Source organism: Lutra lutra, chromosome 14, assembly GCF_902655055.1.
Source record: "Lutra lutra chromosome 14, mLutLut1.2, whole genome shotgun sequence".
NCBI lineage: Eukaryota > Metazoa > Chordata > Mammalia > Carnivora > Mustelidae > Lutra > Lutra lutra.
The window spans coordinates 76,119,483-76,138,162 of NC_062291.1; the positions used below are offsets into that span (position 1 = coordinate 76,119,483).

At 40.6% G+C, this 18,680-nt stretch overlaps 1 protein-coding gene across 2 annotated transcripts in view; it reads right to left on the reverse strand.

The window, feature by feature from the left end:
* Window positions 1-12,738, reverse strand: part of RAB11FIP2 (RAB11 family interacting protein 2) — a 41,844-nt gene extending 29,106 nt beyond the window's left edge. For both annotated transcript variants that reach the window (XR_007122650.1, XM_047702097.1), the window contains exons 1-3: window positions 11,795-12,738; window positions 5,741-6,183; window positions 4,559-5,027 (exon numbers count right to left, since the gene is read on the reverse strand). Coding sequence is in view for 1 of the 2 variants with exons in the window: in XM_047702097.1 (XP_047558053.1) it covers window positions 4,559-5,027; window positions 5,741-6,183; window positions 11,795-12,147 (1,265 nt within the window). In the remaining variant the exon portion in view is untranslated. The remainder of the gene's footprint in view (window positions 1-4,558; window positions 5,028-5,740; window positions 6,184-11,794) is intronic.
* Window positions 12,739-18,680: the final 5,942 nt, after the last annotated feature.

Sequence of the window (18,680 nt, forward strand, 5' to 3'; positions counted from 1 at the left end):
AGTAGTAATAATGCTAAGTGTTGTGATAAATAAAATGCAAAAACTGCAGTTCGCTTAATACTCTCATAATGTCTCATTCAGATAAAGTTTAATCATTTATGCTTGGTGAGGTGGCCTTCCACATTCAGGGACCCAGGCTACCTGTGTCTTATGGCTCTGCCTTTTATGAAGATCTCCATTCAGTCAGCCTGGGGCTCAGCAAACTATCTCAGTAAACTTTGCAGGCCACACAGTCTCTGTTACAAGGACTCAACTCCACTGCTATGGCACAAAAGTAGACAAACCAGTGGCTGGGCTGTACGAAGCTGAAACGTTATTTACAAAAATATGGTTTGCCAACATCTGGCCTAAGGTACTGAGAAGGACAGGCAATAGAGACGACTGCACAGGACATTTTCATGGACCAGACCTGGACGTGGTAGATTTCTTGCTCACTCACTCCAGTAAGTAAGAACTTCGTCACCTGTCCCCAGCTAAGGCTCTAGCTGTGTCTGTGTTTTTTTTTTTTTTTAAAAAAAGGACATCCTGTTTGCTGAACATAGATACCATGTCCACTTTCCACTGGAAGACCAGCCTGGTGTTAAATTAGACATGGCTGTGAGCAAATGATTAAAAATGGCATAACACACACTCGGGTTTTTTTGTTCTTGGAAAATTATCTAACCGCTGATGCAAACAAGCCTTACTTTACAAGTTGTGTGGGGTTAGCCACACAACCCCGCAGTTGATCCTGACGACGCCAAACTACCTGCGATTATAATTAAAAAGCAAGAGTAGCTGCCGTTTGAAAACACAAACTCTGTACCAGCCATAAACTGATGAAACATCTTCCTGAAAACGCCAAGAATTCCAACTACACTTTGCAGCGCATGTGCAGTACGGGTCGCGCGGCATGCCCGCTGCTGGACAGCATCCAGACTTCTCAGAACCGCGCAGACCACACACAATACCGCGCCCACACCGCACCCAACTCAGCTTCTTCTGGGTCCGCGGCGCAACAGAACCGGCTTTCCTCACTGGCTGCCCTGGGGTTGGGACGTGACGGATTCTGGCCAAGGGGACACCTGTAGAGGTGATGCACACGGCAGCCAGGCCTGACACAGAGACGTGCCACACGGGACCCTTGGCTCTCCGCCCCTGCTGCACGACCCTGCCGGCTGGGTGGTAAATGGTGGCACCACAAGAAGGAAGGAGCCTGCCTCCTGAATAACGCTGTGCAGTTGAATGACCGCAGGAGCAAAACGCCACTTCCCTCCTCCCCGCCATCGTGAATCAGGTGGTGACAGCAAGTGACACGCTTTGACTGTGATCAGCCACCGAGATCTGGGGTTGTTTATGACAGCTGATAACCTACTTAACACAGAGTTCTTAAGAAACTCCAGAAACGTGCTGCATAGGGTCTGAATATTAAATTTCAAGAGCCCTTTGACACTGAGATGCTGAATAATGCTTAGTTTTACATAAAAATGCACCTATTTGCCTTTGTGGGTCTGTTTTTGGTGTGCCAGAAGGTCTTTCCAACCCACACTGGGCTGGAAGAGGAGCCTAAAGGAACAAAAGCACATTTTAGGAAATGGGTCTGCTATTCTGTGTTCACTGATTTCAAAAGTGATTTGCTCTAACCCCTACTACCTACCAAGCATCAGGCTGGAGATAAAGGTCAGAAAGATGAATGAAAGGCCCTCAAGCTGTTCCTGGTGGTGGAAGGGAGGCCAGTGACTGGTCCATTAGTGAACAATGGGATGCCCATAGAAAGTAAGACTTACATGAGAAAAGGCTGTCCCACAAGGATCAACTACCTCTTCCTATGAGAGCAGGCAAGGCTTCAAAGAAGAGGGGCAGGTAAGAGGAAAGCAGCTGTGAATCAGTAAACACAGGGCAGCAAAGGGCTTCAAAGAACCCCATTTTCCTATTCCTTGTTGGAGTAACCTTACAAAGAACTGATTTCATTTCTTCTATTGGTTTTACGCAAGACTATTATCAGACCTATTCCAAGAATGGAAGCACAAGGTGGTATTTTTTGCGGTTTACAAGGTGATTTCGTCAGGTGGATTTTACTTTTTCTTTACCAAGAAATAATAACTCTGACTTCTAAGAAAGCATTCCTCAGTGCTTTCAAGTTTTCTGGAATAAAGAAAATTCTCCCGTTTCAATCACACCCTATGCACTCACAGGGCAGCAGCACGGTTCACCTGCACCTCTGATCCCAGGTGAGCTGCTCACTCAGAGAACGCCTGCCGGGTCCCCAGCCTCGTGGTCCGCCTTCACTCCAGCAGCCCTCTCAAAGACGTCAATCACAAGAGTCCGGGAGACTCAAAACAGCACTACTGGAAAAAATAATCCGCAGCCCATGTCCTAGTGACAGCAGTCTGTAGCTTCCAAAGTGCATGTGGTTGAGATGTGAACCTGGGAAATCTAAAATGTCTCCTCTCACTGAGGGCTGATGTCAGCAGGAGAAACAGGAACACACGGTCACAGTCACGGACAGACGAAACTCCCTCGACTGTATCCTCCCAAATTCCACTCAAGATCAAGCTGCTTTCCAGAACTCTGAACTGCACTCTCTTCCCTGATCTACTTAGAGTCAATCCTTCTTTTTTACACTGTAAATTAGAGAGACACTTTAATTGCAAATGTATTTACCTCGAACATGGTTTGCAACACACAGGGAAAGAGTACAATGTTGTCCTCATACCTGGCATCCCAAAGAACAGGAAGAAGAGAAAGACTTAAAATTTAAAAATCTTGTTTTTTACACATTTGCAAGCATTTTATGCATTTATCAAGAAATAGCTCTAGTTTTGAAAGAATCAGCATTTGTCCTGAAGTCACCCAAACAAAGCCTACATCTGGCAAGATGCCAAACTCACTTTTAAAGCCCGCAGCAATCCATGTGAACAGCCCAAGTAGAGGGCAATTAAAGATTTGAGGATACTTATTTTTCCACATGCCTCCATGATGTAAAAAATTATTTTCTTACCAGTTCCCATTTTTCTTGCTTTTCTTTGACTTTAAAACTATTTAACTTACCCAATCTCCAAGTTATCGCAGACAGTTATTTTTAATTATCTTCTTCTTCAAAAAAAAAAAGTTTAGCAAAGGGAGAAAAATACATTTCTATTTACCTCTGTAATTTAGGACTTAAGACAATATGTAGACTACGCTATACAAAACACCAACGTAAAATATGTGAGTAGCATAACAAAACTATGGACTCTTCGATTAAAACATTAATACTACACGATAAAAATGCATTTTTTGGTATACAGTTTATAAAGAAAACTGAACAATACTTTTTAAAGCCATAGCAAATATTTACTGCTAAAAGAAAATGAAAGAAATACACGTTTCTCTTGAAAATGTTAAATGCATACTTTAACCCATCTTTAGAAAATCAGAAGACAGGTGGGAGAGCACGGTCTAACAGGATGCTTGTTAATACTATATTCTTTTGTGAATGGTGGGACAAAACAGTTTTTGAATAAAAGATGATATGATAGTATATAAAACATAGTAACAGCCACCATTCACTGGCTTTATACCATGTACTTGATTTATAATTTATCATCACCCAATCCTACCACGCAGGTATTCCTTTCCTTGTTTCAAAGATGGAGATGATGAGGTTCACAGAGGTCCCAGAGCTACTGAGCCAAGATTCCCACTCAGGTCAGTATTTATACAGTACTGCCTTAAGGAAAAACGTCTACACTCAACGGCAAACATTCTATCCTGCTTAGGACTCCAATAAATTCATCTTATTCTTTGATTAGGTTTTCTTTAATCAGCTATTCCACCGTTCACGTCTGCAAAATCCATAATCTCATTCAAAGGTATATAGTTCCAACTTGCACTAAGGAAGAAGAAAAGTACCATTATACGTGTAGCTGCGAACTACGGTTTTGAGAAAATCGAATCTTTATCATGATAGTGATTATTCCTGTGACCACAAGTCATCATATAGAAAACTCTTTGATAAATTTATAGTACCCACAAGGGTCACAAAATTCCAGTAAACATTCACAAATAAAAGCTACTTCTAAATAGACATTTGAAAAGGGTAGTTAACACCTGTGATGAAAACCATTAATACTTAACCTAAGCCAGTATTTCTTAAAGAACAGCCCATGGGCTGCTATTGGTCCACTAATCCTCTCCAGAGAGCCCCGGAACTAATCCCTGGAAAACAATATCTAGAAATATAACTTATCACCTAATTTCTGGCCTGAATTAACACCCAGTGGTGATTCACTCTTACCATGTGTCACCAAAAGCTACGCGGTTCTCTTCGTTAAGTTTCAGTACGTTTCTGGCTCACTTAAGTAGAGAAAGACTAGGGTCGGGATTAATAATTTTTTATCCTTGTAAGATAAAAAGTTCAATTCCAAAGATGTATGCAATGTTGCCTGGTTCCTTAATTAATTATAAAAATAAGATAAGAATTTTGTTCAAATCAAATAAAAGGAATTTAAAACATTCAAGTATTTAAAAGGGATATTTGATACTTTCAAGTACAGTATTTTTCAAAATAGCACAACTTCCCCCATGTTAGGCTTACCTTGAAGATGGCATTATATTTGAAGCCCTGAATTTTGTTGTAAACGGATTAGTTGACTCATAATCAAAATAGTCCTGACGATTTTCACTAAATGCGTTAGGTGATTTCAAGTCACAAGGGCTATCAGATCCCCCATTGCTAAGTTTATCGGATCTTCGGCTATCTTTTTTTCCAGTCACTCTCTCAAACAGGCTAACTTTCTCCCTTTTCTCTCTTTTATTTTCTTTTCTTACTTCAACTGATTTTGAAAATAAATTCATGCCGCTGTCCCATGATTCACTGCTTTCTTCAAATGGATTTTTCTTCCTTGGCAGTGTTGCAAATTTTTGGGGTAATGAAGCAGTCACATTTGTAAATGGGTCATTTTGTCTTCCGAAAGACGATTCACCTTCATCCACACTGCTGTCAGGTTGGTTCATTTTAGAAGTATCAAAGCTTAATGTTCTTCTGTGTGGAGATTTGAGACTTCCTGCAAAACAATTTTGTAGTTAGTACATAATCACTGACACATTACATCACACTAGTTGACACATTCTGTGTGCACACTGCTGCTTTTAGAATGAGAGCAATTAGCTATTTAAAGATATTAACCTTTAAAATAATCAAGGAAAACAATCTTAAAATGGTAAAGCATAGCAGTCTCAAGGAGGTAGGCTAATAATAATTAGCATATTGCTAGACAATCAGTAATTGACTCAGCTCAGAAAAAAACAATCACATACACAAACTATAATGTCAAAACTAGAGGTTCTGGTGGGCACAATGGTGCTATAAATTCCCAAAGACTTTTTTCATCATTAGCATTAAACATACTTTGCTACTTCTGAACATACAGTATTTTTTTTAATAGGAACTTTCTGATTAAATGGAATATTTATTTATGCTTCAGGCTTTCAAGACCAAAGAAACAGTAGTCAAAAAAAGACACCAGGCCATGAAAAGCAACTGGGACTCATTTTTGTTATCATTTAATAATATAAACACAATGCTGAATACAGACAAATTCTGCCTTTAATAAACTTACCAATTTTGAGTGTACTCGGCACTGAATAAAGAGTTGACAACTTAACTTAGAAACTACCAAGAAATTGCAATTTTCATTTTCTAACTTCATAAGTTTGACTTTAAAAATTAAAATGGTAGTTCGGATCACTAAGGATACAATTAGATAGTGTCACTTACCGCTTTCTGGAACTGCTCCAAAGGCATCTATCTGCCGCCCGAGAAGATGCGTCTGACCAATGGTACCGGACTTCAGTTTCTCAGAAGATATGTGTGTCCCAGTTAAATCAGACATTGAATGTGCTGAAGAGAGTCGCTGAGGACCCAAAAGGAAAGGCTTTTTTGGTTTGGATTTCATCTGTATTTCACCACTTGAAAATTCAGTACTGGCATCGGGTATGTGAGAACTTGGAATGATTGCAGAAGATGTATCCGAAAATGTCCCATCATTTTTTCTACCTTTCATCTTATCTTTTAATTTTGCAAAAGGAGATCTTGTTTTGTCCTTCATTGATAAGTCAAACATACTTGCTGTCATATTGTTCCTCATGAATTGAATATTGACTTTGATCTCACCCCTGTTTTTGGCTCTTTTTCCTTGTTTGGATTCTAATCTAAACCACCTTAAAGAGAAGGAAAAAAAAAAACTGCGTTGTAACACGTAAGGAAGAAAGGATATAAGCTTGGTATATACAAAGAGCTTCTTAGGTTAAGCTATTCCACATCAAGGCAAACTAAGCACAAGAGCTATTATGTATCCATCTGACTAAGTGTTGCTAGTGGCCTAAGAACATTTGTTCCTGTTAAAAGACACTGAAGTAAAAGGCCAGGAAAGAATTCATCAACACACTATTCCCTAACATCATACAATAATGACCACATTTTTAATAATTAAATATTTAGCCCATTTTTCTTCTTGTAAAATCTATTGAAAGAATCTTGTTAACATCGGAGACCACTGCATTATAGTTTGCTAACTGTGAAAATTACATAAGATGTAATTTAGATTCATATAAAGTGGGTCAAAGCCTTCTCCTGAATAAAATATGAAAAATGAGTAAAATGTAGGAAGTGACAAATAGTCACAAATCCTGTGAAGTTTTTGAAAAAGCAAGCTTAAATGCTTCCTGTTAGAATCTATTTGCTTCGCTTACTATTGCTACTGTAACACCACCAAAGAAAAATTATTTTAATTGGAGCCAAATCTTGCGCTTTCATTCAGTTTGCTGAATCGCACTGCCCATTGAATGATATTACAATAGTCCCCCCTTATCCATGGTTTCGCTTTCCCTGGCTTCAGTTACCAGCAGTCAACTGTGTTCTGGAACAAGAAGATCCTCAGTCTGACACAGCCTCAGAAGGTCAGTAGTAGCCTAATGCTATGTCCCAAAGCCTACGTTATTCACCCCACTTCGTCTCAATACAGAGGCATTTTATCAGCTCATGTCACCCCACGAATGGTGAGTAGAGGACAATAAGGGAGAGAGACCACATCCGCATTATTTTTATTACAGTGTATAACCGCTCTATTGTACTACCGATCTCTTGTTGTGCCTAACTTATAAATTAAACTTTCTTATAGGTATGTACATACAGGGGAAAACACAGTATATTTAGGATTGGGTGCTAGCCACGGCTTCTGCCCCCATGGGGGTCTTGGGACGTATCCCTGTGGGTATAAGGAGGCTACTATATAAGCCAAATTTATTTTGGTTTTGTTCATAGTATTCTTATCCATGAGAAAGCCTCTGGTGGGGTCAGTGATACAAGTGGTTATTCCACAGGGAAACAGCCAAAAAAAAAAAAAAAAAAGGCAAAATCAAGCCTAGGAAAGAGTTACTACCGTGTTTTCACATTACTTAACAATGAAGCATAACTTGCAGACAGGTTATTACTTAAATACGGCTCTAATAGAGTGTAACAAATTTTCCTAGCTACAAAGGAACTCTGATCTAATTTTATATTAGTACTTTCTCTCCTTGTTACCAGGAAGATATGCCAGAAGCTTATGTTTACTATCCATCAGGTGGAAGACTAGTTCATGGGTCTTTCCAGGCAGGAGGGAAAATTGGCACACAACATCCATACCACTTCCATCTCGGCAAGTAACACACAAGAGAAATATTTTCCTCATTAATTTGAAGCAATTCAGTCAATTAAGATCTAGGTGCATCAAAACAAGCAGTTTTTTTAAAAATAAAATATTTTCTAGTAGGAAGCATTATCCCAAGACCCTAAAATGAAAAAAGCCCTTGAAGCAAACAGTGAAATCTGAAGACACAGGGACTAGAAATGAGAAATGACAGAAATAAACTCTGTGGAGTAGAGAACCTTGAACAAGATAAATTTAGCACTCGTAAAGCAAGGTTATACCCCCAGTTATTAATTCCCAGTTCTGGAAAATAAAGCCGTTTTCAATGGGAGAGAAATGCTTCTGATGGACAGTACATGGGTAATACTCTGTAACATCTAAGCTTTACGCAAACTAATGACTACACTGTGGAAGAAGTGTACCAAAAACAAAAAACCCAAGCATGTCCTCTTCCATGTATATAACAAATCAAAGCAAATCTGAGAAAAAAATAAACCAATAACCCAATAGATGGAAGGAGGAGTAATCAAAACTCATTGAATTTCAGAAATAAGACCAAATCAATCATCTACTTTTAACATCCATTTTTCATAGATGAGGGACTTGAGGCACAAAGGCTAAGTAACATCCCAATGTCAGATTAAAGTCAGTAAGGAAAATTTCCAAGTTGATGAATAACATCTGCATGAAAATAGAAGTTCTTTACTATTTGATGAACCACATATGTTAATAAGGTTAAAGGCAGGGCTGGCCATGTGTTACAGGACTCTGTGTTCAATCAGGAGGCAGTGACAACCAAGGAGGAAGGCAATGCAGGTTTTCTACTGCCAAAGGGTAAGCTCACTGAAGGCAGTTTGCCTTGTGCTCGATAAATATTTATTGAATATTTTTTGCTAAAACTATACTCCTAACACAACCAGGCTACAACTCTGTGTGTGTGTTGTGTCGTTTTGTTTTATGGTAGGGAACACAACTCAAGTAAGCTTTAAAGAATCAAGCAAGTCAGTATTTGAATACAAACTCTAAATACAGTATCTTTTCCATCCTCCCCCACACTTCAAGACAAAAACAAAACAAAAAAAAACCTGCAAAGAATTTTAACAAATATATAAAACTTAAAATTTAGGCATGACAAACTACTTTAGCTGCTTTGTTTTGAAAGTGATATAATGGGGAAGTCTTAATGAGGTCGTCAAGAACCATTCCGGAGATAGCACTTATTTTCCCAGGCTTCAAAAAGATAGAATGAAGACACAGCATTTGGGGTTTAGTGGATTAATGCTGATTTTTTTCACCTCTGGAGTGCTGTTTTTAAACTGTATATGGCCTCTGTTCAATTTTTAGTGGGCACAGGTCCATGTTCAAAAACCACCACACATGTGGGAACTATTCCCAAGCAATTGGTGCCGTGTGGTCAGGAACGGGACAAGATTGGCAGGAAGGGTGCCAGAGGCCAGGACACAGGTGCACTGCAGAGACTCAGAGAAGAGTCCTAAAATCTGCATGTGTTTGAGTCATACCTAACTCTAGGGACTCTGATTGTTATTACTTTTCATGAGCATTTAAAAAAAAAAACAAAAAACCCAAAACACAACATCACCCATTCCTATTGTAAAAAAAAATCAATAGATATTACAAAACAGCATGAATGATTTTACCATTCTATTATTAAACATTGTATTATTTCCTTAAATCTCATGCCAGAACCAACCCAGACATTCATAAAAGTGGGAGATACAGAAGTTCTCTTTCCATGCCCCATGCAAAATGTTCTGGCTCAGGCCCTTCCCCTTGCCTTAAAAGGAAAAAGAAAAAAAAAGAAAAGAAAAGAAAAGAAAAGAAAAAGAAAGAAAGAAAGGCATTTAATTTCAAATTATAAAAATAAGTAAAGTAATAGTTTTAGCCATCACACTTCTTTGCCTATCAAGACACAATTGGAAGACAAGCTGTAAATACTTGTCTTCAGTGTCAAGAGTATAAAGTGTCACACCCAGCAGTTTCATGGGACTTCTAAATCAGCTGGTAGCCTTCATCACTCATACCAGTTTTCTAAAAAGCACTTGGGGATATGCCGACAAGGCTCAGCACTGTGCAGAATATTAAATATCTTTCTTGCAATACACCGGTGGCTCAAGTTCATCTCATACTGTGCCACATGCACAGCTGTGCTGGAAAAGGAAGCTATTAAATATATTAAAAAACTAGAAATATTACCAATAAAGACATCTCATCAAATATGTGGTCCTCATTTATCCACAACGAAAATGGGATTTGGTAACATCTGAAAATCACTTTGCATGCAGTAACATCACAAGCCCTGTTGAGAACATTTTAAAGCATTTTCCCCCTGAAAGTTCTAATCAATTTTATATAGTAGCCAATAGAGATTTTCTTTAGGGAGACCACAACAGGAGAATTGCTTACGGCCAAATATACTGTTATTCGGATGCTGCCAAAGATAAGGAGTACAACAAGACGGAATTTTAAAACCTCATTTCATCCTCTGAATCTCTGGATTCACAGTTGGGCCTACTTTCACTCGGAATTTAGATTTTAGAGAAGGCCTGTAATAAGTCATTAACATAAAAAGTATCAAAAAACACAGATAAAACTTGCAGTCACAATATACTTAAAAGTTTACATTCAAAACACTTTAAATATTAGAGAATAAGTGTCATCCAAAATTGGTGATTTGAAGCAAATTATTTAGTGATTATCCACTTTTCAGTTTCAGTTTGATGAAAAACCCCTCAGAAACAATGCCATTTTGGAGGTAACAAACTGTTATCAAAAATCATTGGAATACATTTAACTTTACATTTTTTGAAACTTTTCTCTCCTTTTTCTTAAAATATTGTTATCTCCTAATTAAATATTTACCATTTTCCCTCCTGCATTCCTAGTACTTATCTCTCTACCCTTTTACCCTTCATGTATTAAATCTTACATGAAGTCCTGATTTTTTAAAAAAATCTACTAAAAACTCTAATCAAAGGAAGGCGTACAGAAAATATTAAGTGACACTTGTTCTAAAATATAAGAAATTAACATGAACTTCAAGAAAGTTACCATTATCAAAAGTTTTTAAAAGACAAATAAACTTCAATTATGATCGAAAGAAACACCAAAGCTGCTCTGGAAACTTCTTGTCCTCTTATAAATTCAACCTCTATTTTTCTCTCATTAATTCCGTTAATCTTAAGGTTCTCTCAGATCAGAATAATTATAGGTTTAAGGAAGGGTGAGTATACCAATCTCTAAAAACGTATTATTTTTCAACTTAAGACATAATATCTAAGGGCTAATTTATATTATCCTTTTTTAAATGAGAATATATCTATCCTAAGCTTTAAAGTCGTAGGTTAAAGGTCATGTTTGCAGTGAAGATGTCATTAAAATCACTTCATCACAAGAACTGAATCACTGTCTCCAATCTGAGAGCACTGAACATAGTCTAAACACACGGGCTTTACAAAACTAATTCTGAATATACTAACTCCAATACGTTGTAAATTCACAGAAAAATGTTATTCAAGGTTAAGATTGTTTGTACCCATTTTAAAATTTTTCTTTTAACAGCACTAGACTCCATCGAGATGTACTGACCCTGAAAGATGGTTAAGCTAAAATAAAGGCCAACTTGTGTTTATAAAGCTGCAATGAAAAACTGAGCTCTAAATTTGGTAATTTATCTTTTGACAGCTTCAGAGTTCAATATGAGACCTTACACTGGTAGATTTAATTTTCTGATGTTCCATTTCCTGGAAAATTGAAATGTTTAATGATCACAACAATTTGAACACATGTTAAGTTTTGGGTGATCAACAATGTGACCCAGTCCTCTTTTAAGTAGTGAAACAATGTCAGTTTACTTAAAATTCAGTGCAAAATATTCAATTATTTAAGATGTTTACCTTAAACAAAAATAAGAGAGTAATGGATCATCAACACCTCCATTTGAGAAATATTTCTTCACAAGGGCTATTTTCACTTCAGATTTGTGCAGATAGGGTGCTTAAAACTAGGTCATATTTCAATGCAAAAACCAATGCCCCAGCTATACAAATAATTTCCAAGAACACAATATCCATAAATAAGATAGAGTTAATCTCCCCCAATTCAAAATAAATTACATAACTTACTCTGTTTTCCTTCTTTGTTTGTCCTCAAAGATGTCATTGAGATTGATTGCCACCTGCCCTAAAAACTTATCCAGACCCACCAGGGACCTGTGCATAACTATGAGGAAAAGAATGTATTTCTCTGGATTCCCCTGCATTAGCAATCCAGGTAGCTCAAAAGAGGCCTCCTCCTTCCACACTGGCTCAAGGGTTTTCTCAGCTACAGAGGTGGAGTACTTTTCCTTGCCCAGCTGAATTATAGTGTATGTGTCATTGGTGCCACTTTTGCCTTTTGGCTTAAGATCTTTGGCTTGGAGCACTGTGACCTGCACGTGGGTAGGAAACCACTTTTGGGCTTGCTCGGACAGCATCATTCTGTCCTTTTTCTCTGCACTGAGTTCTCAAGCGCAGGCAGTGCCCCTCCCGGAGGGAGAGCCTAATTCCTTAATCACTGCATCCTAAGGGCACTTAACGGCGACAGGCAAACTCACAGCTGCCCAACTTCCCCAGGGTTCACTGTCAAGCGCCTCGCTGGGGCAGCCCGGGGGCGCGGCTGCTCTGGGGTGCCCTCTCCGCTGCAGAAGCCCAGGGGCCCAGCATCCCCTGGCCACGCTGCCCAGGCCTCCGCGCGGACCCCCGCGCCTGGCGTCCGCACCTTCACGCGCCGCCGGCCGCGGGGACGGGCCCTGGGCGGCGGCGGGCGGCTCCTGGGCCTGCGGGCAGGTGAGGCCTGGCCACCAGAGCCCCGCGGAGGGCTGCGGGGGAGGGAGGGCGCCCCCGGCCCCGCCGCCTAGAGCTCTCCCGCCCAAACCCGCAGCCCTCCGGCCCCACGCCTGTCTCCTTGCGGCCGGGCCGCCCCGCCTCCTCCGCGCCTCCCGCCCGCCCGCGCCTGTCGGCGGGCCCGGCCCGGCTCCTCCTTCCGACCCCGGTAATACGAACCGCCGGCGGCTCGCGCGGCCTGGCTCCCTCTCGCAAACCTCTCCCTCTCCCTCCTCCTCCTCCTCCCCCTCCTCCCCCTCGCCTCGGCTCCTCCTCTCGGGCGGGGGCGGGGGTGGGTCGCCTGGCCGTGGAGCGGGACGGGGGCCAGGGGACACGGCTGCCCCAGCGCCGGCGGGCCGCGGGCTGCAGGGCGGCGGGCACCGGGCTCGGCCTCGCCGGCCGGTTGCTCCTAACACCCGGCGGGCGGCGGCGGCGGCGGCGGCGGCGGCACTTCCGGGTTGGCCTTCTCCATGTTGATCTCGGGAACGCGACGGGGCGGGGCCGCAGGGTCAGGGGTCAGCGCCTCCCTGGTTGCCGTGACGACCGGGGGGCGCGCTGCGCCAGCTCCCCTCCTAGGGCTGGGTGCCCCTCCTAGGTTTCGCGGGCGCTGCTGGGCCCTGGCACGGCGCTGGGCCCCGGGGACGTGGGGCCTGCACAGGCCAGCCGGGGGGCTCCAGGGGGAGCGGCGGAGTGCTCCTGAGTGGTGCCAAGCAAGGCCCGGGCCTGCCCGGTCTAGGGAGAGACCCGATTTCAGTCTTCGGAAACTGACACGGTTTGGCTGTACCCTGATGCCTGGAGCCTGATACGGAGCGGGCGTTAGATAAATGGTGGCGGGGTGCGTCAGCCTTCTTCCCGGACCGAAAACACGCTTTTCCCCAACTCCTTACCCACTGTTCGCTAATTTCGCTGGAAACACATCCCCCACCCACAATGGAAGAAGAAAGGCAAGCAGATAAAAGAGCCCAAAAAAAAAAACACAGGAATTTAAAAAGATCGGGAGAGACGCTGGGCTAGAATCAAAAGACCTGGTTCCTACCCCATGTCTGCCGCCATCATCAGTCTGTTTGACCTTGGACACGTCATTTCCCTTCCCGACACTCAGTTTCTTCGAGGCCAAGAAGACTGTGTCGAGGACACCCTCTGAGCACTCACTCTCCACTGGGCTCCTGGGCCTCTCGTGGACCATCCAGCTTCCGAAGCCAAAACCAGAGATGATTCTCCTTCACCAAGGGCTGCAGCCTGTTGCCTTACCTGCACCTGAGGGTACAACCTGATGGACACCAGTGCTGTTGGAAAGGAGGAGGTGTTTTTTTTTTTTTAAGATTTTTTATTTATTTATCTGACAGACAGAGATCACAAGCAGACAGAGAGGCAGGCAGAGAGAGAGAGGGAAGCAGGCTCCCCGCTGCAGAGAGCCCGATGTGGGATTCGATCCCAGGACCCTGAGATCATGACCCGAGCCGAAGGCAGCGGCTTAACCCACTGAGCCACCCAGGTGCCCCAGGAGGAGGTTTTTTAAGAGAAGGAAATGGAGATGTGTTAATCCCGAGCTTTTCCTGGACTAACCAGATCTAGTGGGGAAAGTATGGGTAATAGCTGATGAGTCAGGAGACTTGCTGGGGTGTCCTGCCTCTGCTGGAAATTCCATATGTAGCCTGTGATGGGCACTTCGCTTCCTGAGGCAAGAAACTGAGATTCTGGAAACCTCCATCTCTTGTCCATGCATTGTAGATAAAATGGCTATTGGACTGTAGATAGCTTTTTATTTTATTGTGACTAAGATAGTTTGGAGGGTAATGTACATTTCTTAGCATCGTGTGGCACTGAGTCTCCTTTTGCCCTTCTGTTTCTCAATTACAAGAGACATTTATATGACTACTTTTTTTTTTTTAACCTATACAGGCCTCCTCATGCTTTTAAACTTTTTTTTTTTAAGATTTTATTTATTTTTTTGACAGAGATCACAAGTAGGCAGAAAGGCAGGCAGAAAGAGGAGGAAGCAGGCTCCCCACTGAGCAGAGAGCCTGATGCGGGGCTCGATCCCAGGACTCTGAGATGGTGACCTGAGCTGAAGGCAGAGGCTTTAACCCACTGAGCCACCCAAGCGCCCCTATATGACTACTTTTTTGAATTTATTTCTTCTCATGTCTTATCTTCCCAACGAAATTCTAAATCCTTTGGACTGCCTTGTGCTTCTTGGATCATCCCTTCACAGTCCCTAGCGTTCAGTAGGTACTCAGTTTCTTGAATGACTTAATGCCTCTTCTCCCTTTATAGGATGAACTTGGAGAGTAAAACAATTTGATAGATATGCATATACTTTTCCAACTAACAATGGCCATAAAAATAAGATAGGGTGTTTATTATCTTTAGGCAAGTTTCAAAACTTTTTCATTTAAAGACATTACGTTCTCCATGTTCCTCAGTGTCCCATGCTTAAAAGCTACTAGCTGCAGCCCTAAAAACTGACAAATAAGGGTGCCTGGGTGGCTCAGTGGGTTAAAGCCTCTGCCTTCGGCTTGGGTCATGATCTCAGGGTCCTGGAATCAAGCCCCAAATTGAGCTCTCTGCTCAGCGGGGAGCCTGCTTCCTCCTCTCTCTCTCTCTCCCTGCCTCTCTGCCTACTTGTGATCTCTGTCTGTCAAAAAAAAAAAAAAAAAAAACTGACAAATAAGGGCCTGTTCATTAAAAATTTTTTGAGTGGAGGTATGCGAGTCCCCAATATATTTGTGTCAGAAGATCAGTCATTGAAGAACCTCTGTGGGGGAGGGGATACCGTCTATATTATTTTAGTCTTGTGGAAGGAAAGTACTTTACTAACACTAAATGCCAACAACACAAACCTCAAAGAGCACCCAGATTCTAGCATATTCTTTCAGGGACCCACTGATACTTGCTAGTGTCTATAGGTTTCCTTTCATGTTGGAAACTCCCAGTTTTTTAGTGCTGCTTGCACACAGTGGCTGGTGTGAGTTCTGCATGAAGTAGGTGCTCCAAAAAGAGACACTGGATTAATTTACCACCAGAATCTTCAGGGAAACGAACTACAGATAAATCATAAATAATCCTGAGCTAGACTTCATCTAGAATGAAAAGACCTGGTTTTAGGTCATTCTAGGGAGAGCATACTATCAAAATTAGAAAAAAAAAAAAAAGCAGAATTTTCCATCTCTGAGACACAGTGCATGAAAAGGCCATGTGTGGAAAATAAAACAAAACCATCATCATATTGTGAATATAGCATCTGGATCCCAGAGTGGGCAGTTGTCAACTTTAAAGAAGAATATTCTTTGGGATTTTTAAAGAGTGTACTGAGTAGTCAATGGTGGAATTTCAACCAGCATCTCCAGAGAGAAATGATTTGATGCCTGAAACTTACAAAAACAAAATAAACATCATGAAAACAAATTTCAGTTTAGAATTTTCACAAATTGCATTTTTAAAAGTCTTCCTGTCTCTAGGAAGGTTATAATTTGATAAACAATACACAATTAATTATAATAGTGGATGTGTGTTTCTAAAGAGCTTAAATTGTTTGGTAAGCTTTGTTAACGATTATAAACTTGTATACAAGTATCATTTCACTCATCTCTGAAATATAGTTATCTCTAGGGTGGAAGTTGGCAGCAACAGTTCACAGCAACATAATAACATACTCCTCCAACACAATTCAGGGAGTACTCAAGGCAAGAGCTAAACAACTAGAATTAATAACATCTCCTGTAGCACCTACATTTCTTTTGAGTTTTCTCCGAAACTTAGCTGGAGCCAAAATTCTTTAGAATTACTCTCTGGCAAGATCAGAAGTTTTGACCTAATGTTTGTAAGCCAGAATAAGAAAATAGCATATTTTTGCCCCAGGGAAGAAAATAAACAACAGCAACAAAAATGAGCTAAATAGAAGCCAGAATTACATTATAAAAGTGAAGTCATTTCCTATAAAAACGTGTTTTTTTTCTTTTTTTGATTGTTTATTAAGAGTAAAAACATGTCAGTTGGATGAAACGTGGTTGGTTCAGAGAGAAATAATGGCAGATCAGATCTGGGATGAAAGTGGCTCTACAAAATGTTTATTGTCTTACAGTTTTAAAAATCCTACTTACTAATTTTAAGATATACAGGGACAGTAGTTTAAAAGAGGGAGAAGGATTGCATACATAAAGGCAACATACCGGAGTTGAAGAGAGTCACTTATTTTAACCTGCCCATATCGTATGCCTAATGACATACACAGAGATGTTTGGTATTGGGAAACCAAATACCAGGGCTTGGAAAGATAACACATCTTAAAGGAGTAAAATGCTGAAATTTCTAATTTTAGACTCTTATAATGCCTATTGCAATGAGTAAGAACAATTTGACCAGAAAGTAAAAATAGTCAACATTTATTCTCCAATTGTGGAAGATTTCACCAGTTGAAAATATTTACTAAGTGATGCACCTTTAAGTCAAATCCCATAAGGAGACTTGTTCCAAGCATTGTGAAAGATTTCTCCCTTTGGACATCAGCATCTCTAAAATTGCACCTTGTGAACCAATTGTAGGACAATTACAGTGTTCTTAGTGTTTAAATAACCCACTAGGTCACTCCCATGTACGTTACATAACAGATACTAATTATTTTCCAGTTGGAGGTTCAGAGACATAAGAGCAACAAGAAGCTTTCCCGAAACATCATCATGATCTTTAGACTTCAAATACACACACACACACACACACACACACACACACACACACATTTCAACCCAAATATATACAAAACTTAACATACCTATGGCAAAACTCCAGAGTTATGATAAAGATACATACATGGATAGATTAATTTTCACATAACCAGTCAAAAAAAAAAAAAGGGTATTTGGCATGTTGATTTGGAACTACAATCACAATAAGCTAGTAATTGGGGGGTTTTGATGATCATTTTGCTTTCATCAATGAATTGATTGATTTGTCTTCTGGGATCGTGCAATGTATGGACACTGTTTGTGGTACGTGAGAAGCAGTGTGATGTATAATATAAAGAACTCCAGTCAGCAGCCTGGGTTTTAATCCCAAGTCTGCCTATTACTAGCTACATCTCTTTAGGGAAGTAATTTTCCTCCCTTGGACCTTGTTTCTTCACTGTAAAATAAGAGACTACAATAGGAACCACTAAAGCATTCTATAATATTTAAAAATTCTAAGTAGTACATCTACAACATGAAGAAGAAAATGGCATTTTGTTTAATTGAATTTGGTCAATATACTAAAGCAGTTTCCCTTTCTATGTAACTTATTAATAAAGGATCTTCTAATTCAAGAGAAAAAAATCTTCCAAAAGTCTTGAGAGTTCTCTCTCCCAAGTGAAAATGATCATCACAGAAAGGAAGTAAATACAACTTTTTTTTTTAATTTTTCATTTATTTATTTCACAGAGAGAGAGATCACAAGCAGGCAGAGAGGCAGGCAGAGAGAGAGGGGGAGGCAGGCCCCCTGCTGAGCAGAGAGCCCGATGTGGGACTCGATCCCAGGACCCTGAGATCATGACCTGAGCTGAAGGCAGAGGCTTAACCCACTGAGCCACCCAGGTGCCCCAGTAAATACAACTTTTATTAATGGACTTTGCATGAGGAAATTGACACTAACAGCTCAAGATTTGGAAGAAATTGCCCATAAGTATAAGTGGTTTTGGAAAGACTTAAACTTTTCACTTGTAATAAACATAATTGCTATTCATATTAGTTGTAACTTTTTCAAGCTATGAAGACATGCTAACTGAGGAGGGTAGAAATTTATGGAAGAGAATAAGTATTTGCACATCAGAATATTTTGTGTGGCTGCCTTATAATTTCCTCCTCATGCTCTCATACTATTATTTGTGCAATTTTTGTGCCCTCAACAAAATTTATGTTAATGCACAGAGCATGAATCGATTTACTTTAACTGTTCCATGGTATTGGACCAGACGAATAAGCCCTATTTGCTCTTTTACTTTCCAAAGGATGTTTAAATTGTTTGCAATTTTTCACTATCATAATGCTTCAGAGATACCTGTACGTGTCTCCTATGCACATGTGCAGGGAATTTTTTTTCATAATCCTGCCTTTTTTTTTTTTTACAACTGGCAATGAAATTATTAGGAATCTGTGAATGTAGGTAGTGGAAAACC